Below are 26,917 nucleotides of genomic sequence, written 5' to 3' on the forward strand. Positions count from 1 at the left end.
TAACGTGATGGGATCTGAGCTGGCAGTTGCCGACCAAGAAAGAGGTCTTGGGGTTGTGGTGGACAGCTCAAGGAAAATGTCAACCCAGTGTGCAGCCGCCGTAAAGGTGGCAAACTCCATGTTAGGCGTAATTAGGAAAGGAATTGAAAATAAACTGCCAAGGTCATACTCCTCTTATACAAATCTATGGTGCCATAGTTAAACTATGGAATTCACTTCCACAAGGCACAGGGATGGTCACCAACTTGGATAGTTTTAAAAGGGGATTAAAGAAATTCCTGGAGAAGGTTATCAATGGCTTCTAGTTCTAATTGCTGTATGCTACTTCCAGTATAAGAGGCACTATGTTTATGTACAGCAGTTGCTGGGAAACATGGGTGGGAGAGTGCTGTGGGCATCTGACTGGCCATTGTGTGAATAGAGGCCAATCATCATCATCATCATCATCATCATCATCATTATTATTATTATTATTATTATTAAAATAGCTAAATGGAACAAGCATAAGAACTTTATTTATATAAATTAACTGTGTGCTCCCATGCATAATTATTCAGAAGTAAGTCCCATTGAGTTCAGTGGGATTTATGTATAGGATTGAAGTCTGAATTTAATTAGTAAAGATTTCCTAAAAACTAAATATCTAGGGCAGTGGATGATAACTGTGTGCCCTTACAATGTTTTGGACTACAGTTACCATCATCTCTGATCACTGGCTATTCTATGGGCTTATGGTAGTTGTAGTTTAAAACAGCTGGAGAACACCAGGCTTCCTTCCCCTGACCTATGGGTTTCGATCAGTCCTAGGTGTCCACAGTAATAGAGAGCCCAACTAAGCAAACAAGTGTTTTCAAGTTCCATGGATTTCAAAGTGCTTAAACTGTCCTATTGATTTCAATGGGACTTCAAAATGCTTACATTTAGTAGGACCATGCACAAAGGTTTAAATAATGTTACATACCCACATATCATACCACAAGATTGATCTGAGAAACTTCATTCATTAAGTTTTGCATTTAAATGTTAAACCTATTACAGATTTCTACTTTGCTACAAGAATTCCATAACATTTTAGCATTGCATTTCACATGCTGGTTTAAATAGTCTTCAAACTGACATAAACACACATAGATAAAAGCAATTTTCTTTAGATTTCAATGTGGTCAGTTCTCTCAGTTGCCAGAGATTTCACAGCTAGACTCCAAGTAATGATCAATGCTCATTTTAACAGCACTTGAATGCTTATTTGAGATCAGGATGTATCTTTGCCATTTCAGTATTAGTGGATTAATTAACCAAACATACACTCTACAAGTACATGCATGCACTCATTTGCAAATACAGAATCATCCATACATGCCAGTCATCAGTGCTGGAAGCTTGAAATTCAGTCAGCATGTACATGTCAGGCCTTGTAAATTATTTACAGATTGATTTATTTGTACCCCGCCTTTCTACCAAGATTATGGCACTCAACTGGGCTAAATAAGCTTCCCCTATTGAGATTTAGGATCAGTAGCTCAAAATGTGAAAGCTAATATACATAACAATGCAGTGAAGGTGGATCTTTGAAAACATACCTTTAAGATTATTTCTTCTGCAAAATACAACATCTTCCACTTGCATAATTTTCAGAAAGAGGAAAAGGCATTTGAAATCAAAGATAGTGTTTTAAAGATGGAAGAACTGAGTGCTTATGAGAACAACTATGTTGCTTCTTTGGAGCTGAAAACACTATTAATCCAAACCCCAGAACTGGCACTCACAAAGAGCAGAATGGCTTTTTATAGGACCGTAACATAGCCTTCCCTTCCCCTCACAGCAGCTTCAGAGTGCGCTGCAATTCTGGGGGAGCATTAATGCTTCATCACACCTAGTCAAATGCGTGGCTCCCATCACTTCTTATGTCGCCACTCCCCCGTCGCTTCCTGAAAACAGGAAGTAAGTAGCCCCATTCAGTCTGGTAGGAGAGAGCAGCAACCGGACTTAATGAGGGGTTTTTTGCGGCGCAATAATGGCCAGAAGGGGCGGAAGACAGGCGAGAGGCACACAATGTCATGTGAGTAATTCACGAGTGCCCAGTAAAGAGCATGTAGTAAAACGCTTGTCAGATGGAGCTCTTAGAGTGCAGCTCTTCCCAAACCATCACCATGGAGCTCTACTTCTGCTTCTGATGCAAGGGTGCTTCGAGTTAAGGTGCAGAAGGCTCTTAGCGGGATTTATATGACCTTGACAAATCTCAGTACGATTTGAAGAGCCACACAAGGGCTCATTTGCTGGTTTTCCAGCTTTTGTATGGTTTTCTCCCATTCTAAAAGGTTGAAATGCCTCTCCTAAGGCTTAGTGACTGGCTATAAGAGCTTTAAGGTAAAATATGTGGATATATTTGGTCCCATTCCTTTGCCTTCAGCCCTGCCCACACTGAAATGCAGCCCCCTGAGAATTTCTCCAAAGCTGAAAGAGGTTCAAACCCCTGATATACCAGTTCTGGGGCCTATTGGAGCCATTCTACTCTTCCTTCATACAGGTTGCAGGACTGAAACCCAGGGAGAACAAATGAACCAAAACCTTACCTTGTAGCCACTGAAGCTCTAGCCACTAAACCATGGGTGGACAGCTTGTGGCCCTCCAGATGTTGTTGGGCTGCAACTTGTACCAGCCCTAGCCAACATGGCCAATGTGAGGAATGGTTCGAATTGCAGTCCAGCAACATCTGGAGGGCCACACGTTACCTACCCCTTCTCTAGCTATTGAACTGAGTTTGATGGTGCAGATTTAGGACCCTTAATGTATTTGCCACACTATAGATGCCGATGCACCAAGAGTTCAGAGAAATACATGAGGATTCAAACCAAAGCTAAACCCAGAGAGGTCAAGAGGGTATCTTCTCCATCCACCAAACAAGAACGCTGGTACGTGACTCAGTGTGCCAACATTGCAACAGTCCGCACTGCGCTCATAGGAAACTATTTGTGGTTTATAGTGAAAATAATCTGCATTTTTGTGCTAAACAATGATCTCAAATGCCAAAAGGCAAGGGTGGAAGTTATTCATGCTAGTGGGATCTAAGCAATGCTCTCCCCCACCCCTGTTTTAAACCTGTGATGGACAGAGGGTTGCCAAATCTCCTGAGGCTTAGGAAAGTCTGGCATGGAGCCTAGTAGCCAGGGGATGGCGCCCACCATGCCATTAGTCTATCTTCTCCTTTGTTGGAGCCCAAAGAGTGTAACCCCAGCAGCTGGTCACAAAATCTAATCCACCATTCACAGGGAGCTGTGGCAGGTAAGGGAGCTTTCTCATCCACTTGTGTTTAGCAATTATTTCCCATAAGAATGTAGCACACTGCTTGGAGTGTTATCTTTGGAACCTGTCAGCCCGAGAAGATGGATGAGGAAGCTATGTCCAGTTAAGCACTATGCTCAACATGTTGTGCAAGGGACCAGACTGGGAGTGGTGTGGAGGACAGAACAAAGGCTACACATACACATACATACATACACACACACACACACACACACACACACACACACACACACACACACACACACACACACACACACACACACCTCGGCATGTGTAAGTACCTGCTGGAGAAAGGACTAAGGCTGGTTGGTGGAGAGCCAGACTGAGGAAGTTAAGATTAGCACCATTGCTCAAGAGCAAAGAAGAAGAGAAATGGTTTAATGGGGAAACTGATTGCAGAAACCAGTGCAACCTGCACGGAGATCTTGGGAGAGGGATAAACTATAGAGGTAAGTAAACTTGCAAAAAAAAAAAAAATCTGGCTTACCCCATAGCATTCATGGCTGTGTCACCAACCACAGTGGCAAAGGCATATGGGGGCTGCTCATTTATTTTCTGGTCTACCTGCCCCCTGTCTGCACCCCACTATCGATATTAAGTTCAAGTCTCCAAAAAAGGAAAAAGATATAAGAGGTGGATGAAGGAGTTTCTTTCCACAGCTTAAGTAGAACACAGATGCCTCCTTTAACAAACCTCACTTAGCATTACCCTTCTTCAAGTTCTTGTTGGAACAATGTTTGCAGGGCTAGATTGGCAGGTAGAAAGGCCTGCTCAATCCTTCCCTAACGAACTGCTTTCCGTCTGCAAAAGCCTGCTCCTTTTAGCCCATTTATGTCGAGCACCCAAAACATGTTTGTCTGGGGAAGAAGTCTCAGGGGCCATTTGAAGGGGAAAATCAGCAGGCACTGGAAAGGATTAAGAACCCCTCCTGCTGGTTGCTGATTATTTGCTGCCCCCCCCAAATGCCGCCCCCTCTTTGCATTTGCATTACCTCAACCAATGTGAGTTTGGGAAGGTGTTTGTAAGTTCTCACACTTGAAAGAAACAAACAACCTCCACAATCAAGATCCTTAAAAAAGGGAACGTTCATTGGGATTTTGCAATATTTGCCTTTACTAAGGGTGCAATCCTATGTAAGTTTAGACAGAAAAAAGTCCTAAACTCCCAGCATTCCCCAGCCAACATGAGGGTTGTAGGGCTTTTTCTGTCTAAACATGAATAAGAGTGTGCCCTTGATTGGTTAAAAACCAGACAAGGAACTTAAAAAAACCCAAAACCTAAATCTAGGACAGCCCTAGGTAGATTGAACAGAAACACATCAGAAATAGTTTAGATGTGGGACAGAGATGAATTTGGACAGAGTTCCCTTTAAACTCCAACCTCTAAAGATCCTTTTTTTAATATCTGAAACTTTCAGACAGGAAGTTTCAAATATTCCTGTACACACCTACCTGAAAGTAAATCCCGCCCAACTCAAGAGCACTGATGTCTGAATAGACATAAATAAGACTGCTCCATAAACGATCTTTTGCAATGCAATCCTTTATGTGCCGACTCAGATATGTGCCCCATTGGGCTCTATGGGGCAGACTTCCGTTTGAGTGGGTATAGGATTGCAACCTTAAACAAAACAATTACTTTTAAACACACGTTTTGGATTGAAGATGTCTTTATTAGCAAAGGATATTCCCCTACATCCTGTTAGTATAGCGGGCAGATGCACACACTTATACCAAAGCAAGCTTTTGCTTGCTTTACTTGATAGCTGGATGAATAACTGTGTGCAAATAGATGCTGCATGTGAACTAATTGACCTGACCTGGGCAATGTCAGTGGATCTCCAACTTAGATTTGGGCTGACAATAGCCCAACACAGCTGATCAGGTGTTAGCAAGGCAATGGATTTAACCACCCTCCATTCTATCCCTGAATAGATGACTACCACCATCACCAGTGATTTCACCAGGAGGACACATGCAGTTACAGGTGCAATGTATACAGTTGGGTCCAGGTTACTGTCTTCTATAAATTAGTAAATATCTATATACATGCTGAGGCCCTAGTTGCTGCTTAGAATGAGGGGATGGCTGGAGCCATTGATACAATGGCTCCTAAATGTCTTTGGTCAAGCCATTCATGATCAGATCCTTGGTATACTGAGGAGGTGTAGGCAATGAAATGTTTGGGTCAACTGCTGGAGTGCAAGTGGCAGAAAACATATAATGAATCTGACTGGACACAGGTGAGAACCTATGTGTAGATATATTCTGTGGCAGTGATGGAGGTGAAGATGTCTTACTTTTATTTATTTATTTATTTATTTATTTATTACATTTCTATATCGCCCAATAGCCGGAGCTCTCTGGGCGGTTCAGTGGTTTTCTTCCACCACTGCATCCACACAGTATCAGTGGAGTTTCCTTGGGTCCTAAAGAGTCTGGTTGATGTGGGCACAGTAGATACAACCCTCAAAGGCCCCACAGTGACCAATTTGCATTACATTTTGCAGATAAAACACTCGCATCTATGGCCAACTTGGATGCCATAATTGTAACAGAGTAGAAGGCAGATAGAGCTAAGACACCATCTGATCCTGTGGTTATGGATTGTACAAGCTGAGTCCTCCAGGACAAGATACCTTGAGGACTGCCGAATGTCTTCTAGATCTCTGCTATTCTTGTCCACTGAAATCAGTCAGGTCTGATGGATCTTGTAGCTGGTTGAAGTCTCTCCGAGTGAGAATGCCGTCCCTACCATCATTAAGGAGGCCATGGTGACATTCCTTCCGGGGCGGGGGGGAGAATCCTTGATCCTATGATCTGGGGTAATTATCCCAGTCTCCATCCTTCTATTCTTGGGCAAAGTATTGCAGCAAGGGGTGGCTTCTCAAATCCAGCAGACTTTGGAGGGTACCAAGTATCTGGATCCATTTTAATCTCATTTCAGGCCTGGCATGGGACGGAAGCATCCTTGGTTGCCTTGGTGGATTTCTTACTCTAGGGAATGGGTGGGGTAGAAGTATGACCCTATTGGTTCCCCTGAACCTCTCAGCAACATTGGTTACCATCAAACATGGTATCCTTCTAGGTCTCCCGGCTGGACTGTGTTTGGGAGGCACAGTATTGTGTTGGCTGCAGTCCTTCCTGGAGAGAGATTTGTAGAAGATGGTGCTGGGGGACTTCTGTGCTGCCCCATGGTCTTTAGCACACAGCCTTTGGCATGCTGTAAAGGATCTATTTTGTCTCCGAAGCTTACTATCGATATGAAACTACTGTTAACTCCATGTTTATTTGGTTTATGTAAGATCTTATTTTTAATTTTTAAGCCCCCTTTATTGGACTTTTGTCCCACAGGGCAGCCTAAACATATTTTAAATAAACAAATAAATGCAGATATAAGAAGCTTCCACATACAGAGCACATATTCTACAACTAAACCCTCCACTGTGTGGAGAAACTTCAAGATACTGCTTTATACAGATAACCATAAAGCTTTCTAGAACATAATCTCAACAAGCGTGTTAATAGCAGCAATTCTTCTCTGCGTAATTTTTGAAATACCTTTATTTAAATAGTTGATACTGAATGATGACTTGACCAAGCATCATGAGATAAGAAAGGAATTTTTAAATAAAAAAACCTGAACTTAGTACACAGAGGTAGCCTAAAGGGCATTGTACATTCCAGAGACCCACTTGCATTTTTCTTCTCTGCTTCCCTCTGCCTTTTCACATAATATTACTTAATCTGTTATGGTTTTATTTGGAGTTTTTGTTCCTGAATCCTAGCTAAACATATTTTAATTCATCAGGTACTAGGATTACAGAACCAAAAAGCCACAGTTTAATCGGGACAATTGTAATCAACCAAGCTACCTCAACCATGTGCTCAAAAGTAGATTTAAGCACCCGCCAAGGCCCACTCCCTGAGAGAGGGGCCCAATGCTGACCACCTCCTTGCTCTTGCTGCCTGTGCTTCTGCCCTCTCTAAGCATGCGAGCTCAGGCAAAACCAAAAAGGAGCAACAGCAGCCTCCACTCATCTGACCCTCTCCCTCTGGCTGGCCGTGCAAACTGGGCCCAGCGCAGGAGGGCAAGTGAACAGGCAATCGTAACAGCAGCAAAGAGGTGGCATTCGCTCAAGGGCCTCCCCAAAACCTGGAGCCAGCACTGAGTTCAAAGCACGTAGAAAAGTCACAGGCATCCTCATCTGTGGGTATGTTATTCCGTTGCTTCAGGAATGACTGAATGACTCAATTATTACACGACATGGAATAAGTACCCCACCCATAGCAGAAGTTGGTTAGAGGTCCAGGCCAGAGCAGTGATTCAAACAGAGAAAAAGGCAAGACTCCTCTGTGGGCAGGTATTTTAGGGCTCACAGAAGATTGTGAATTAAATTGTGTGTCATACTAACAGTTCTCTTTCAGCACTAAATGTGCCTATGAACAGAGTTTGGGAATCAATGACCTAGCTTGCATGACACAACAGCCCACCGTGACTTAATTTACCCATGGGGGGAGGTGTTGAATCATGCTGGGCTTGCTGTGGCTTGTTGTGTCATGTGAAACCAGGTGGCATGGGTTGTTTGAGGACAGACAACCCTCAGCTAACCCATAGTTTGTTTTAGGGTTATTTGAGGGTAGTCTAACTTTCAAACAAACCCTGCTTCCTGGGTTCACATGACACATCAAGCTATGGCAAACCAGGCGCCATGCAAAAAATGGCGGCCACGGCTAACCATCACAATGTGACAGCCTCCGCAGGTAAATTAATCACCGTGGGCTGTTGTGACATCCAAACATGTTTACTGTATCAGGCCAACTAAACACTATATTTGTCCAGGAAAAAGCAGGAATGCATGTCCTCTTTCAGACTTACAGAAGCTTCACAAATTACCATGTGTTTAAGTACAAGAGAAATTCCCACCTGCATTTATTCATTCATTTAAAATATTTATATACCAGCCATCATTTTATTTATTCTTTTCAAATATTTTTCTTGTGTTTTCATATAGAAAATTGATACAAAACATATTGTTTCATTATGAATATATAAACCAATAAACATAACAAAACAATCACTGGCTACATTACATTTCTAGAACTGAATTATTTTTCAACTTAATTTCAGGATTCCAAGTTTACATAAAAATTAAATTACTTCATTAGTAAATAATTATTAGATTCATTCATATATGCTAAGACATCTTTCCAACAGGATCCATGAGAATATGTAGGTTCTGTACTATTTGAATTATTTGTAAAAACTATGAAAGCTGCTCAATTTTTGTAGAAGATATGCTTGTGGTTTTCAGACTATTGTAGCCTAACTTGGTTGGTCAATTTCTCCATCAGGACGATGGACCATATCTTATTCCAGCAAATTGGCACTGGATTTGCTATTTCCTTTTTCCAAGATGATGCTATAGTTAGTCAAGCCACTACCCACATAAAAGTCAAAAGCTCTTTGTTACCAGCCTTCATTTTATCGTACTAGGGTGGTTTGCAAAATATAATTTTTTAAAAAAAATCCTAATAAAACCACAATATGCTACAATAAAAAAGACAGAAGATACATAAAATTGGCATCTACATCACCCGCCATAACACTACAACATAATAAATGGGCTTAACTGGCCACGTTCCTGCTTTCTTGGGGGCAGGAACTGCAATCTTTACACACTATACCAACAAGTGAATTGCTTAGATGAAGTAAGACCAGTGAGAAAGCAATAGGGCATTCTTCTACTGATAGTATCTCAGCCTGCCTGTATTTCCCAGTAAAAAGCAAAGTGAAACAAGCCAATAAGTTCACAAACCAGTTCAAACAAGTAGTGAGCCTCTGAAAAGATTCCTCCACAACAATGCGAAGGGCTGCCTGGTCCCATGTGAACCTGTCTGATTGTGAAGATCTGCAGAGGAAGCCCTGCTCTCGGTGTCCCCACCTTCTGAGTGGGAGTGCTAGATTCGGGCTTCTTCTGTGGTGACACCCAAGCTATGGATCTCCATCCCAAGATGGTAGGTTTCTGGTGAATCAACTGTTGACAATAAAGAGTCTTCCCCACCCCCACAGGTCCATGAACACATGACTGGGACCATACCTTTGTGTGTAGTAGAGTAGATCCATGCCCATTTGTTAAACCACTTGAAGAGGGACCACAGTTCAGTAAGTGTACAAGCAGAACCTTAGTCAATTGGTGCAAGGTGGAAGGTTATGCACCACCTTCACTGAAGGTTTTGTAACCAAAACATTCCAGCATGTATTAAGTATGCAACATGGATACATGATGAAGAAGTATAGGTAACTTGCAAATCAGTTTAGGATGCCAACATAATATGTGAGAGTGAAGGCCAAATGACATATGAAGCAGAAGTTCTGAGGTAGGGTCTCTCAATGCCTTCACTTAAAAGCAGCCATGCTGGAAGGACAAATTGGACAGTGGCCACGGTGATTCCGCCCCAATCCAAATCACAAGTAATGCAAGGTTTTTTTAAAAGAAAAGATAAAAGATTTTCACAGGTCTCCCATATTATGTGTAGCTTGGCCCTGAATATTCAACATTCAAATATGAATGCTGACCGTCTAAGATGAATTTTGTGAAAGTCTAAGTTGGATAGGGAGCTGCAGTCAAGCACCAGGTTGGGGAAAGCATATATACATACATATATATTTCCACAATACATACACACAATCGGAATAACTGTCAACATTCACCAGTGTCTTGTAGCTTTTAGACAATTCATAATTCCTAGATATATTTTGTAACATTGGTGTACAACTGATGACGTTTACAAATTTTATATATTCACTTTCACACCGTAAATCCTAACATTAGGACTTGGTACTTTTGGGGGGAAATCGTATGCATGTTTATACGGGGGGGGGGGGAATTCCTACAGCTCCCAGCATGCCTCAGCCAGCATGGCAGGCTGGCGCATGCTGGGAGTAGAAGGACTTTTTTTCTAACCAAAAAGCTCAAAAGACAACATAGAAACAGGCCTTTCTTTCTTCTTTACAATTTACTGCAATGTATTTTTAAAAAGCATTGTCACAAATTCACAGAACTATTGTTCAGAAGGGTCTCTTTCCCACACCCTTCTTTCTCTTCCGTGGTGACAGCATTAATCATCTGTAGGCTGCATGGAAATGGGATTAACACGAGCCACCCTGGGAGAAGATTATGTACAGCTGCTTTTTAACGTTTCCAGAGCTAAGGAATCCACAGCCTCCCTTCGTGACTCAATAGCTGTTGGGCAGTCGTAAACAATGTCACAGCATAAACACATACCCTACCACTGTTTTCTAAATTAAAACAGTTTGTGGCTACAATAACCAAAATAATGGGTTGGTGGGTTTTGGGGTTTTTTTGCTGTTGTTTTTAAGATTATTGGAAAAGTTGGATATTGAGTTCCAGGCTGAACAGATATACTTGGTGTCAACAATCCAAACACCAAGATGAGCAAACCAAAAAGTTGTGACATGGAAAAAAATTATTACTGGGGACAGAGATCAATGCTGCTGAAGGAAAGGCATGTGGCCTGGATAGAAAACAAAGTTGCATTATTCAAAAGAGAGAATCACAAATGGATGGAAATGTAGGATGAAATCTCCATCTGTTTACATCAGCCTTTTCCCAACCTGGTGCTCTACAATCATTCCAAGACATTAACCATGCAGTTATATTAATCTTACACACACACACGACCATCTTAAATTTAAGGCCTAGTCCACACCAAGGACTAGTCAACTTGTGTCTGGTCTATAGAGACTGCAAATGGAAGGTTCAACAGAACTGAAAAATCTTTCATACCTCACCAGAAAAAAAAAATCCCTCCTCAAAGAAAACAAGATGCCAGATAGAAGGGATCTAGCTTGCCCTTTTCTCCAACCATTTTCTACATAAAAACAATTTTTTTAAACAAACAAACTCCACTTGCAGTCTTAAATGGCCCAGACAAAGGTTCAGTAAAAATTAGACCTACAACACAATGTGTTCATAAAACCTGGAAATCTACTGAAGGTGGGGACAAGCTATTCATTTTGTTCCTGACCCATAAATCTGTTGCAATATGCAGCACTGCAGGGGCGCAACTAACCATCACTCCTTTATGGCAGCTATAAACTTGTAATATGTCCTCCCCTCGCCCCACCGCCTAACCCTCACTTGCCTGTTTACATTCCTTACATTTCTGGCTGCCTAATTTGTATTTATGGGCCGACATGGCAGTATGGAATTTATGTATGTAAATTATACACAATCAACACATGCCCTTTAGATGCTGTTCCCCATACCTAAGTTTCTAATACCAGCTGTTCTATGCCCTTTGGAGACCAAACCTATTGACTCACATAAGTTCTGGGGCCTGCAAATCCCAGCAGCATTACTGGGTACCACTATTCTTAGGATCTCAATTTCCCTGATTATTATGGGTGCTTGGCCCTCTTTCCTGCCTGCCAATCAGCTACTACATACTGTTGGCTCTCCTGCATGGGCACATGAAATGCCAGCAGGCACTAAGGGCTCATCTACACCAAGCAGGATATCCCACTATGAAAGTGATATGAAAGAGGTATGTAAAAGGCAGGAGCCACACTACTGCTTTATAGTGGTACTGATGTGCACTGACAACTGTTGGGGCCCATTGACACATACCATATACTGCTTTCTTACCACTTTCATAGTGTTATATCCTGCTTGGTGTAGATGTGTCATGGGCCCCAACAGTTGTCAGTGTACTTCAGTACCATTATAAAGCAGTAGTGTAGATCCTGCAGTGCACTTCAATACCATTATAAAGCAGTGGTGTGGCTCCTGCCTTTTATATACCGCTTTCATACCATTTTCATAGAAGAATAACCTGCTTGGTGTAGATGAGCCTGAAGGCTCTCTGGGGCTTACTGAATCACAGAGTTAGAGGGGCTCTGGTCCAACCTATGCAGGAAATCCAGAGCTAAAGCATTCCCAACAGATGGTTGCCCAAGCTCTTCTTGAAGACCTCCAGTGTCCTCTTCTCTTCCTCAAGCTAAACATACCCAGTTCCATCAGCCTTTCCTCATGGGACTTGTTTCCCATACCCCTAACCATCTTCTAAAGCCTTTCTATCTACTCCCTTCTTAAAGCGTGACACCCAAAGTTGAATATAATTCTCCAGATGAGATCTGACTAGTGAAGAATAAAGTGGAACTATTACTCCTTGTGATTTGGAAACTGTGGCTCTTTTAATGCAGCCCAAAATAGCATTAGCCCTTTTTGCAGCTATATATTTTGTTGACTTGTATTTGACTTCTGATCAACTACAATTCCAAGATCCTTTTCACATTTACTACTGCCATGCCAGGTATCCCCCATGCTGTAATTGTGCTTTTGACTTCTTTTACTTTTTTTGGGTACCTAAACCTAGGCCTCTGCATTAGTTTCTGTTGAATTTCATTTTGTTAGTTTCAGCATGGCTTTCCATCGAATTTACTCCTGTCTTCTGAAGTATTACCTATTCCTCTTAGTTTTGTATCATCCACAAATCTGATAAGGATTCCCTCCATCCATTCATCTAACTAATTGAACTGATTAACACATTAATGTCAATGCATGGATTGTTAAAGCCATAGGTTGTCAGGCACAAGTGGGAACAAGCAAATGATTTGTGCTTGGGTTAACAGTAGGTTGTTTAACTGCTAAACAACCAGGGTGTCTGGGTTCAGGTGTCACACCGACAACCTACAAATGAGTGATTGTGGGTTGTTAATTGAAAGCAGAGCACATTGGAAGCAACACACTCACTCCCACTAGATTTTGGCAATTCTGGGTTAAATAACCCACAAATTGCTGTTAGGTGAGAACCAGGTCATTGCTAAAAATGTTGAAGAGTCCTGGGCCCAGGACAGAACCAAGGAGTAGGACTCCACATGCTAATGGGCACTCTTTGTTTTCTAACCAGCTCTTAACCTATCCGATGGCATTATAAGCTTGTCCACATTTAACCAGCTTCATAACCAAAATATAATGGTGAACTTTGTCAAATGTGTTGCTGAAAACAAAATAAATAACAGCATTCAAACAACTCACTAAGCTAGGAAGCTGATCAAAAAGATCAGGCTGGTGAAATGCATTCTCAACAAATTCATGTTGGATTCTATTAATAACCGCATTGCATCAAAATATTAACAAGCAGATTCCTTTATAATCTTCCCTGTTATCGAAATCAGAGGCCTTGTTCAGATGCAATGGCAGCATTCAGCAGCAGATTTTGGATTAATTAACCCATGGTTTATTATTGAGTTTAAATTGTGGTTGTTTAACCCTCGAATGACCTCAAACGCCTGAGTTCAGATGTTACAGAAACAGTTTACAAATGCCAGATTCATAGGTTGTTGCTGGAAACTGAAAGGGGCTCACACATATCAAGCATCCCTGCAATTCGTGGGTTAACCAACAAATTGCCACCAAACACTGTTGTTAAGTCCAAATAGAGTCAGTTTGAACAGTCTTTAGTTTCCAGAATCCTCCTTTCCCCACTTTTAAAAGATTGTAACAACTCTAACCTATCTCCAATCCTGCGGAGTTCCTGAGAAAGTATATCCCACAGGGAGTCACAAATCTTGCTGTTTGTCAAATAAGTCCAAGAGCTTCCCATACAATTATAAAGATGGCTAATACATAAATAAAGTTTCTTGTTCTGTTTTAACACTGCTTCTGATTGCTTCTTTAAAATCTCAAAAGACTTTACCAGAATTGGACACCCCAAAAAGATACATGGAAATTGGTAGAAATGCATAAACACCCTCAGGAATTATCTATAACAGCCTTCTCCCAAACTGGGCCCTCCTGATGGTTTGGATATCAACTCCCATCAACCCTGACCATTAAGCATGCTGGTGGAGGGCTGATGGGAATTGTAGTCCAAAACATCTAGATAGCCCCAAGTTGAGGAAGGCTGGTCTACAATTCAGCCCTGGTGCTTTCCTCATAATAATGGGCTCGCAGCATAAGCAGAGCCTACAAGCCCTGGACAAGTGTACCCCTTTGTCCCTCCCATGTGTGGGCTCTACTTTAGGGTAGTGTGCTGAAACCCCCAGCCTTTTCAATCTCCCCAAACTCCAGATATTCAGAAACTGTTTAATCAAATCACAACCCAGCCAGCTAGCCAGCCACCCAACCCCAAAGCAAGGGCCTTGAGCCTACAGTATCATTGTTCCTGTACAGGAGCAATGGCAGGCAGCGGCTCCAAACAGCTGCAGGAATACTGGCAGCTGTCGCCCAGCAGCTGCACCCCTTGTGCTTCCAACGCCAGGCATGCCAGGGATTTGCCAGGACTTCACTGGCTGCTACGGTGCGTGGGCAGGAAGAGATGGGTCATGCCAACCCAGCAGATCATACCCTTTACTATTAAGTTTTTGAATTAAGACAACCCTAATAAAATGGTATACAGCCTGTTCATACAAATTACTTGAGTTAAATTATTTCGTACACCTGATTTTTATGCCAACACATGGCTTCCCTTCCTTGTTACCCCATCTCAAAGTCAGGGAATGATGCCTAGGTTCTGCAAAATAAGACAGAACCTCCAGTGTATTAAATGAAAATGAAGACATTAAAAAAATTAAATTAAATTTTAAAAAAGGAAGGCATGAAGGCTGTTGTCACAAGCAGCGGTCAAAACAGACAAAGATGCATTTTATGTGCCAGATGCTAGTTGCTTTTGTTTGTGTGGTGAAAGACAGACACATCTGTTAGTCTGTCTAAAAAAAGAAGAAGAAAAAGAAGAAGGCCAAAAGGCACTTCCTGAATTGACCACAAAAGCATAAGAAAGAGCAACTGGCCAATGCAAAAGGAACACAATGAACATCGCCATAGTCATGCTGAAAAGGATGAGCATCAAATGTAATGTTGGTTCCAATTAGGGCTCAGTATGGAGGAAAGAGGGCTAAAAGACATGCTCGTGTTTCTTCAGGGTCGGAGGGTGGGTTGGAACTCAGGCAATGAAGTTTGCTTTTTTGTGCCAGTGACCCACTGTGCCCACCACTCACAACATACACACAGATATATTAGGCACGTTTATTAGTTCTCTATTGTTTATTTTATTCCAACTGTATTTGGATTATGATGTTTAAGTTGCAAATCTCCTATAGAAATGTATTTTATGTGGTGTTTAATAAATGAAATAAAATAGAAAGAAATGGCTGCTCTGTAAAAGCAAATGAGGCAAAATATCTAAGAAGACAACAGTGGCTATATGCAGGCACAGGGAGAAATAAATTCAGCTGCTGCAGGAAGAGACACAAAACAGCTGGAAGTTGCTTAAGAACAGGTTTAGAGCTTCAGACTGAAGAATGAAATCAACTTGAGTGGGCCTTGAAAAATACAACACACAACGTGCCCAAACTCTCACATTATTACAATATGAAATGATGGAATCTGGGTTAAACAAAGGTATAGGGGGGAAAGAAACACAGAGCACATCTTAAGAACCTGAATGAATTCCATAGTAATCTTTAAAATTACATCTACTCAGAAGTAAGTCTCATTGAGTCCAATAGGTCTTACTTCCAGAGTAAGGAGGTATAGGAATGCAGACTTGTTTTTTCCTTGGGAAACATACACATGTGCAATTTCTCTTGAGTGTCACTGAAAATGCCAATAAACCTGCATTCATAGCAGATTTAAATTTAATACGATTTACCTGTGGTGGAAACTGTCATACTTCCAATTTTTCTGGGGATACTCCTCTATGACATCTTGAATCAAAGGTCCTTGAGTTCGATGCGCTTTGGAGTGGGGCAAAGTTCCCATGTGGCTAAAGGTGTCATAGGATCCAACAGGAATGGTTCCTTTTTTCTTCCTTGGAAGGGTGCCATGAATAGACACATCACTGCAGGCATTTGAGCGACGTTCAGTGGCCAGAGATGGTTTGCTACTCAAAAGGTCCATAGAAGAGGCCAGTGAGAACTCATGGTTCATCTGCATATTTCTTGGGAGACTTGCAAATTTCCCAGCTGCGATCATTTCCAATTCTAGAAAACAAAAATAGTGCATGGTGGAGGTTAGAAAACTTGATAGCAACCTCCGATCAGGGTAGGATAAATCACGATCAACAGCCCCCATTCAGACTGCTCATCCATCTTACATTAGAGGAAGATGTGGGTTATTTTTTAAAAAAATGTGTTAAAATTAAGAGTTGACAACTGACAGCCCAAGGTTAAGAAAAGTTGCCACAAATACATCTAGGTTTAAAATGGCAGGCTGCCAACAGTCACCATAGTTGTTAATGCAGCTCTCTAGCCAGCTTTGCACTGGCCTGTTTTACCATGGTGCTGTTGTTGTTTTAAGATTAAAGACAGAGGAGAATAGAAGCATGGACTTCCCAACCTTTTTGGGTTGATGGGCTCATTTGAAATTTTGAGAGAATGTTGTTCTTACAAAATGGGTGCCATGGGGGCGGGGCTGCCCATTCATAAAATGGCAGGCATGGATGGTCAAAAGCACTCATTTCCCAGAAAAACAAAGTCATGAGACTAAAGGAAAACTAACTCGCCCAAGAATCGAAGCACAAGGCAGAGATGGGGGCTGGCACTGGAGGGCAGAACTTTGCCTTGCAGTATGCCACCATCCCAGCACTATGGTGCCCAAGGATCCCACCTTGGAGATCCCAGAGTTAATGGTGAAACTCATGAAGAGTTGTTGACAACCACTCAGCTATCCCTAATAATGCTGAACCTTGTAAAGTATGGATGGGCAGCTAGTGACCCTCCAGATGTAAAGAGACCTCTGTTCAAAGCAAGGGGAAAAGATACACTACCAACATTGATGGATACTGCTGCTCTAGTAGCCAGTGTGGCACCAGCTCCAGTTACAAGTTGTGACTGTACACTGGTGTCATCCATTGGCACGTTTTACGTATTGCTTTGGCAGTACACTGACCCTGATCAGATGATACACTAAGCCATGGTGGTTAAGCATTTTGAGCTAAACGTTATGGCCTAGTGTTTCATGTGAACCTTGATTTAGCGTGTTGTATGAACCATTCCTAACCATGTTGGCTACATAAGCGCATTTAAACACACTCACTACCCATTTACTGCAAAAGGGTTAGCGGCCTAACCATGGCGTAGAGTGTCGTCTGAACAGGCCCACCGACTTGAAGGTTTAGGTCAAGTTGCATGATAAATCCGGGGTTGAAAACCCAAAACACACATACATACACAAATGTTCTGAAGGATTTCAGGAGGGTGGGCTGTAATTACCAACAACATTTATCTTCCTAATTGTTGTTTAACTCTCAAGTTCTTAAGCAGGTCAAACATCAGCGAGGAATCAATTACAGCTAGGTAGTCAGAAAGGACTGCTATTGTGAAGACAACCCTCAATTTAAGAGATTACCAATCTAAACTGAGTAAGGGGTGCAATTTGAAAAATATTCAGTGCTGCAGGAAATAGGCTTCTCTAAGGAGCACAGGCATAGTTCACATGTTTCTAAATGCCTGCAAGCAAAAGGATCTATTGATGCAAGAACAAGCAACTGGAGTTCTTTCCTGGGAAACACAAACTACTTGATGCAAATTCAGCTCAGGACGCTCCGATGCAACATCTCAGTACAGTGTCAAAAAATTTTTTTATGGCATGGATCCTGATTTCCCATAAGTGGAACTCTACCCATGAGATGCTCCTGCCAGCAAACGGTGGATGATGGCGGCAATTTTTACAAATTCCCCTCCCCACCCAACTTACAAACAAAATTTGTCCCAGAGATTTGGGGACAATGTAAGGCAGAGGTAGGGAACCTCTTTCATCCTAAGGGCCAACTTCAATTTCAGAGAAGCTTTCAGGGGCCAAAAAATTGGCTGCTGGGGAAAAGAGGGTAGGGCTTGAGGAAGGTGCGTGGCTATATAAACCTTCAGGCAGGACCTTACCAATCTTATATTCATGGAATTGCATACTTACAATAGATGCAAGCAAGATGTACTTTAAACAAGGTCATAACAGAGAGATCAGATACAATCATCCAAGTGGAAACTGCCTTACACCAAGTCAGACAACTGGTCCATCTAGCTCACTATTGTCAACAGTGACAGGCAGCGGGTCTCCAGGGTTTCAGACAAGATTTTTTTTAGCTCTACCTGGAGAAGCCTGGGATTGAACCGGGGACCTTCCGCATGCAAAACAGGAAGTCTAGCACAGACCCATGCCCCCTCCGTGACATATGGGTAACATATTTATCTACTCTGAAGACATCTTCAGAGGTTCTCCTCAGGGTGCCCCTGCCAAGTGTTGTTCAAAAGGTGGCTACCAGAGAAAGAGCCTTTTCAGATGTGGCACCCTGACTATGGAATACCCTTCCCAAAGGGGCCCACCTGGTACCTACACTGTGGACCTTTTGGCACCAGGAAAATACCTTTTTTATTCTACCAGGCATTTTAAGAGGTTTTCAAGGTCATTTTAATATTGTTTTCAATACCTTTAACAATTTTGTGTTTAAATGTTTATTGTTATATCGTTGCTGCTGGTTTTATTTTATCTATTCAGACTGGTAGGTTTTTTTAAAAAAAAACTATTTGATGTTTAGGTTTTGGTGTTTTAAGAATTTAAAATTCTTCAGTCTTAACAAGTCCCACTGTTAAGACTGCAGTCCTATACGAACAGGTTACTCTGTGTATAGGATTACAGCCTTAAACATCATTATGAAAAGTGATCTATGCCTTTGGAGAGCGGCACTAAGACTGTTGCTCATAAGATGTTTTCTTCATCATAAAGCACACACTTCTATAACACCTTGTTCTAAAAAACATGTTTCTATGTAACCCCTAAAGGGGGTACAAAAAGGATTACTTCTCCCCCAGGGGGATTCCTAATGGAAACCAATATCCCAGAACAAAGACATTGTTAACCTGCTTACTAATAAAAGTAACCAGCACAAGATGTCTGCAGATGTTGCTTTTTGCTGAGCCCAAGAGCTCTCAGAAGTTTGTCTCTTCACAGCTACAAAACCTCAAAATGCCTTAAAAGCTGCAATATTCCATTCAGAAGGGAATACAGCTGAAGAACCATTATCTAGTAGAAAATATTCTTTTATTCTTCTTCCCCTGCCAGTGTCAGCTCAGTCACACAGCTTCAAAGGTTGGCTCAAGCCGCTAGAGGGTTTCATTACAAAGAGATATGGAAACAAGCTCTGAATGTTACTTGTTTGCTGAAGTGCAATCAAGTACAAAAGCTGTGGGGGACCCTGGGAACTATATGCCTTAAGGCAACTTTCCTCAATTGTTATCTGACAGCTCCTTACATGACAAAATTCATAATAAAAGTTAGGGTTGCTAACTTTTCAACCAGGGCAACAGCTCCTGTAACAGTGCCTTTATTTGCAGCTGGACCAGGAGCAATTCACAAACAATGACATTTATCTCCCCACCATTAAAAAATTGACCTGCTGATTTTTACATGTCAAGCTGCTATTGAAGTCAAAAAGAAAGACAGATTGACTTTTTTACCTGGTCAGTTGGCAACCTGTTGAGGAATCCCAGGTGTGGCCTGGGATATCTGCGTATAATTAGTAGATATATTTTTTCCACGTTACTATTCTGAAAAGAAGGACTATAAAAATAACGGCGTGGAAAGCAAACCCTTATTTCTACTTGGAACGGAGAAAAAAATCAACTCACTCAGTATCGCATAATGCAAAATATAGAATACAGGCTTCCTCCACACTATTTTCTACTTTAAAATAGTTCCATCTCCCTTCCTTGTAGCCAGAATCAAAGTTTCTTCCAGAAACCATGAATATATCTATGCCACAACTGAAATCTAAGCAACCTAAATTGGTTTAATAAGCATGGATGTACTTGTTAAGATCTACAATGAATAAAAATCTGAACCAAATAGTGCCCACTCGGTTCAAGTTCCATTCGAAACAGAACAAATGCCATAAGTAACAAATGGATGCAAAGGGGATTTGGCGTTGTTATCCTATTCATACCCATTTGTGGGAAGGGGTTGTTTTTTCTGGTAGCAGCAGAGCTGATTCCAGCAGCTACCTCCTGGTGGCCATCATTTTATTTTCCCAGAATGACCCAAAACATTGCGTTGCTCTGGGGCATTCTGTGGTAAAAATGGAGCCATCAGTGGGAGCTGCCATTCACCCCCTTAAGAATGACATGGAGCAACACAACGTCCCAGGGATTCTGAGAAAATAAAATGGTGGCCCTCAGTATATGGCCATCAAAAATTAGCTCCACTCCATTAGATGTTTTTAAAGCTAAGCCCCATACATTCAAATGAGTTCATTAGAGGCCTTATACTTATCTTTGTTGATTTAACACCTTTTTGGCAACAGGGGCACTAACAAAATAGAAGCAATTCCACTGATTACAGAGGATTATATGCAAGGCTGCTTAAAATAAAGCTAGAGTGCCATTATACATTTATAAATGTTTTACACAATTATCTAGGGCAACCTTTCCCAACCTGGTGCCCTCCAGATGTGTTGGACAACTCCCACAATCCCAGCCAGCATTGCTAAGCTCAGAGTTGTAGTCTGACACATTTGGAAAGGAATATATTCTTGTAACAACTTGTTCTCTATTATGATGCGAGGGAGCTTCTGCATGTTCCTCATTTATATATTCTAAGAAAGGAGGAGTGGTCAACTTCTTGGGGCCCTCTATTTTCCAGAAGTGGCCGCTAGATTGGAAGTATATTTTGACATACAAACAAACCTCCTCATGACAACATCATGGCTTCTTAATAAAATTTGTACCATCTGGCAGTAAAAAGACTTCATGTTTTTGGGACGCAAATAGTGAGACCTATTAATATGGAATATTAAAATGTGTGCAACTGCTGTGTCTTACAGACTGAAAACATTTCTCTTTTCCTGGAAAGTTGAAGCTGGGGTCAAATGTCTTACCGAAAACAAGTTCAAATTTGGTAGGGTTGATTCCTTTGGACTGGAGGGGATTCCTTTGGGGCCTGGATCTGGTTCTGAGGTGGGGATGGGAAACCTCTTTCAAACCGAGGGTTGAGTTCAATTTCTGGGAAGTTCTCAGGGGCTGCATTTCAGTAATGGATGGGGGCAAAGACAAGGGGTGGGGCCAAAAATACTAGCATATTTTAGCCTAAAACTCTTACTGCCAGTAACTAATCCTTAACAGAAGCATTACAACCCTTTAGAATGGCCGGGGGGAGGGAGGGAACCAGCCAAGCAAAGTAGGAAAACCAGGAGGTGATTGGTAGTCAGGGGAAGGGTGTGGCTAGGGAGAGGGACATTGCCATAGTGGGAACCCCAGAGACCCAGACTGGGACTGCAGGAGGGCCAGATTTGTCCTACGGGCCTGACGTTCCCCACTCCTGCTCTAAGGGAAGGTGACTGTATGAGCAATATTAAGACAAGCACAGCTCGATTAAGACTACAGGCAAACGGAAGGAGTGATGTCACTTCCTTCCACTTCCCTCCATTGCCCCAGGCTTGCCATGATTTATTCAGCCTACAAGAGGGAGTGAAAAGTGAAAAATGAAACATATAGTTGGCCGGGTGAATGGGCTGGACACACCCAATGATGCAGCATTGCTAATAAGTGTAAACAGGGTTGACCTCATCAAAGCCTGGATTAGTGAATACCTGGAGCATCATGTAAGCTGTTCTGAGCTTTTTTATAAATAAAGAGTGGACTATAAATGTGATTAAATAAATACATTTTTATTTGAGGCAAGTGGCACTCAACTATTGGCTTGGCCTGATCTAAAAGTCCAGTAAATTGTTGCAGTGTCTTGTCAGTCTTGGTTTAGGCTCTTTTTAGAGCACATGTTTTGTTGTTTTTCTGACCTAAATCTTTGTTATTTCAGTCCTGTCTTTTACAGCCACTGGATGAGAGAGTTTGATAATCCCGGAATCCACATCAAATAAAAGGGGGATTGTGCTCTGGGACATTTAAAAAGAGTCTGAAACTACTTAAAATGCATCTCTGGAAACATGTTATCTTCTCTTATTAGCAGGGGATGCCAAAAACAATAACAAAAACAGATTCCAAAACCAACAAAAACATTATTTTAGTTTGCGTCTCTTGTATCTTTTCTTTCAACATGTTACAGCAGAATTAAATCTGGGAGAGGGTCATGAAACCTGTGGCTAGTTTTGTTGACTGAAAACGGCAAAGAAGAGATAAAATGTTAAACCTCAAATCTTGGTGAGAAACACATTCTTATGTCAGCAGTTAATTAAAGAGTCTATAGGTAGAAAGCTACACTTAGATCAGGGAGAAATGGGATTGAAACCTAGCACTACCAAAGATAGATCTGTGGGCCAATCCCACAAATAAGCATATGGTGCAGCCCTCCTGGGACTTTATCACTTGAGAATGCAGATGGGGAACTCACATCAGACTATCCCACATTAAAAAAAAATCCTTGGGTTTTATCCAATGGTGTCACACCACAAAGCATTTACAGCTTACAGAAGGCCCACTTTCATCCTTGTGCAAGTGTCAAATCCAATACTTTGATTCCACTCGTGCAACCTGTCCCTCAACTTATTACAACTTCAGAGCTAGGTATTGCTTGTTGTAGCTGTACAAATTGTTCTGCTAGTGATTACACAAGCACTAGAGGAACTTTCCCCAACCTGGAGCCTACCAGATGCTTTGGACTTTAACTCCTGTGAGCCCCCGGCCAGCATGGCCAATGGAAGCAGCCCAACCTCAAGAGGGCTGTACCACATGCTATTTCTAAACAAAAAGATTGAGTTTTCCCAAACTGTACAGAACCAATGTCTGTAAAATGGGAATAATGATATTATACGATTGTTGTTGTGATGGGAATAACAATATTATATGATCGTTATTGTGAGGGCAAACACAATAAAGAGCCCTCTTTTGCAATTACAGGTGCTATATAGGCAACTAGGAGAAACTAAAATGATAAAAAAGAAGAAGTGAAATGTTTAAGTTCAGGCACACAATGAACGCCTTTTGCAATCATTTGGTTCCATCACTTATATCCCATTCAACCTTTATAAAGCTCAGAGCAGCTTATATGCTACTCTCACCAGGTAGTTTTCCATCCATGCATTCACCAGGCTAAGACCTGCTTAGCTTTAGCAATCTAACAGCGCCATGCATCCTCAGAAATCTTTGGGCCTTTCTACCTGATGTAATACCTGCTTTACTCATGCTGTTGCTGCTAGGGTAACTCTCTAGTATGACCTTCCATACTTCTCCTAAACTTATTTAGTTAAAGGTCCCACTGCTTTTAACTGAACTTCTAAACAAAATTGCTTAGGATCATGGCCTTGTTATGAAAATATAGATTTTGACATTCATGAGCGCTCTCTGCAGATAAAAGGCATTTCAGCAATCTTTAGCCCTCCATTTGGTTCATATATTTTTTGTCTTATAACCTTCAATAGACCAACTGTCTAAGAGTTACTGACCACCTTTTAGTCTGTAAACATCCTTGCTCTCTACTATAGATCAATTTCCTTTCTATGCTGTTTAATGAAGGTATCTATGGCTTATTTTCCCTCCCTGCAAGTCGCAAGCCACCTAATTAACATAATTACTCCTACAGGGCACGGGTTGTTGGGATCCCTGAACCCAGCAAGTCTGAGTGACTGGGGCTATTTGCAAACCATCCTGAAACCCATAGCTTGTTCTAGGGTTGTTGCGTGGTTTGTAATCCACCCCAGTCACCCACCCTCACCAGGTTCAGACACCACAATAATCCACGGCTAGTGAGAGAAATTATGCAAGGAGGCTCATGCATGGGGAGGGAAAGTAAACCAGAATGGATTATTTTCCCTCTGTGATTGTGCGAACCTGGTCCTTGAGAAAGAAACTCTAATGGAAGCTTAGAACTTGTCATGGAGCTCTGGCTCTAAGGAATTCTGGCTCTAAGGAATTCCTGTGTTGCATTGGCTGATGGTACTAAGGCCCAACAAAACTGCAGTTACTCTTTTTAACAAACAAACAAACAAACAAACAGGCTTTTGTTTTCCTTGGGAATTTGAAACACATGCTAAGTACTGGATTTGATAAAAAAAAAGGTATGAAGGATCTTAGGTGAATCTCTAATGAATCAGTAATAGGCTGACCTTTATAACATTAAGCTAGTTAGAATCTCCCACCCCTCCCATGAGCATTGTGGGAAATAATCCACCACAGCCTTAACGTGGTCCTGCTACAGCCCCAATAAAGATGATAGGACAAGAACGGCTTGGGTTGATCCCACCGCCACCCCAACATACCCCCCCCACACACACAGAGAGAGAGAGAGAGAGAGAGAGAGAGAGAGAGAGAGAGAGATGGAAGGAATTCAGTAAGGAAGTTTGAGAAGCTCTGGCTTCAATTTTTAGAAAACAGTTTTTAAAATCACATACAGTGTAAAGGTGAGTCAGGATGCAATCCTATGCATGTCTAGACAGAAAAAGTGCTACAACTGCTAGGATGACTGGCTGGGGCATGGCTGATTAGGGCATGGCTGGGCATTGTAGGACTTTTTTCTGTCTAAACATGCATAAGATTGCAGCCCCATGGGACTACTGCACATGCACCTGGGGGAGGGGGGAATGCTCCCTTTCCCTTGCTGCCTTCCTCATATGTCTCCTGAAGCTGCTCCCGAAGTCAAGAGCACCATCCAGAGTAGAAATCAATTTGGGACAAAGGACTTCAGTTCAAAGCAAAAATCAGGAAGTCTCTCTTCAAGCAGAAGCATTTTTTATTTTATTTTTATTTTTTTGCTCATGCTCAGGGCTGTTAGGATTCCAGTGCAAATGACATTTTTATTCATAATGTAATTGTTTTTAAATGTTTGTATTTATTGCCCTTATATCCTGCTTCTGCCTCAGGCTCCCATGCAATTAGCTGATGACGTCTACACCTGCTTAGCCGCAACAACACTGCATCACTTGGTGCTCCCAAAAGGACCACTGGCTTCATATTATAATCCAAACCATTCCCTGTGATAGTTGTGCAGCTACACAACATGCCTTTATGCATAAGCAATATGCATATCCTATGCCCATAACCAGTGCATTTAAAATCCACTTCCAAAAAATACATGGTTTGGTTGTGTCATTTAGTCAAAAGTAACTACAACTGTTTAAATATCCTTCTGTCGCTTTTACCGAGATACTATCATTTCTTTTTAATCAATAGGTCACTTAGAAAACAGCCCCTTGACTGAATATATTTTGCTGACAGCTCATTTAAGAACTAATAAGCAGATTTCAGAAAAGAATGCAATTCATGATTTTCCTCTTTTGATCACATTATTCAACTCTCTGAAAACTGCTCCTCGCACATGAGGGAAAGAAACTATATACACCCTTCTCGAATAGCCCATTACTCAGTAATGTGTCAAGTTCTTTTACAGCAGGGATGATCAACCTTTCAGCATCGGGGCTCCAATAACCTTAATAGTTATGGAGAAAAAGGGGATTCGGGCAGGTGTCACAGTGGTCGTGTCACAGTGTTGAACAGCTTGAAAAGCTGTGCCCGCCCAAATACCCTTATCAACACAACTGTTAAAAGTACAGGATCCCTAACGTTGAAAGGTTGGCCACTGCTGGATCATCAGGACAGCTCTGTCATTCTTACCATTTAAGAAAAGCTGGCAAATCCCCCAAGCCAAGCACATTTACTCATCTGTTTGCGATCAGACTTATTTCAAGGAAGGGCAAAATCCAAAAGGGGAGGCAAGTTAAGTCTCCCACGGCAAAAAGCAAACAACTAAAAGACTCACAAACATATTGACGCTTTCATCAGATGCATAGAACAAACAAGTCCTACTCATGTGTTGCATGTGTGAATGGGGTAAGCATGGTGAAAGGACCACCAGGACTGCAAGTTCAGCCTTGCCCCTTATGGCGCACTGCTCTAGTCTACATAACTTTGGAAGCAGGAAGCATCCTATAGTCTTAGAGGCTCCCTGAGTCCCTGCACAATTTCTAAATGTGTGGCCCTGCTACCCACTTCCTGACCCCTACCCTATTCACACAGGGCTACAGAGGAAATGTTAAACAGACAAGGCGGTTTTGTGGCACTTTAAAGACTAAGGGTAGTATCCAATACTACTGCTGCTGCACTTCCACTCATTCAGGTGTGCCAGTAGGACCCACCACTAGCACAATGGGAAGTTAGCGCCGCCTAAAGCAACCCCAGAAACAAGCGGAAATGCTTGTTTATCAGCACAGCTCCCTTCTATATGATTGGCTGACCTGCCCTGTTCAATAAGCATTTCCACTCATTTCTGCTTGCTTTAAGAACCACTAGCTCCCATTGGTACGCAGGCAGCATTGGACGCTGCCCTAACACAACTATTTTGGGACAAGCTTGTATGGGCTACAGCCTACATGTTCTCTATCTGGGCTGTACCACTTCATACTACAGGTGGAGGCTCACATGACTGAATATTCCTACTTACAAAAAAAGGAAGAAAAAGGATTCCTTCCACATAAAAACTAAATGTCAGGGAGAAGGCTTATAGCTTAGCCTTCTCCCTGGCATGCTAGTTGAGGGAGGGAGAATTTTATAAAAAGGAGGAATATTAAGTTGTGTGAACCGCAGCTTGCAGTTCAGCTCAGCCAAAGGTTTTTCACTTTAGGGAAGACCAAGCTACTTTTGTTGTTTTTACTTCCAA

General features: G+C 41.8%; 1 protein-coding gene across 1 annotated transcript in view; it reads right to left on the reverse strand.

The window, feature by feature from the left end:
- The window catches only part of BCAR3 (BCAR3 adaptor protein, NSP family member), a 100,542-nt gene that overhangs the window by 70,034 nt on the left and 3,591 nt on the right, over positions 1-26,917 (reverse strand). Inside the window, exon 2 of the mRNA XM_063135960.1 lies at positions 15,981-16,311. Within this exon, the coding sequence (XP_062992030.1) occupies positions 15,981-16,303 (323 nt within the window). The 5' untranslated portion in view covers positions 16,304-16,311. The remainder of the gene's footprint in view (positions 1-15,980; positions 16,312-26,917) is intronic.

Source organism: Elgaria multicarinata, chromosome 1 (genome assembly GCF_023053635.1).
Source record: "Elgaria multicarinata webbii isolate HBS135686 ecotype San Diego chromosome 1, rElgMul1.1.pri, whole genome shotgun sequence".
In the NCBI taxonomy this organism is placed as follows: Eukaryota; Metazoa; Chordata; class Lepidosauria; order Squamata; family Anguidae; genus Elgaria; species Elgaria multicarinata.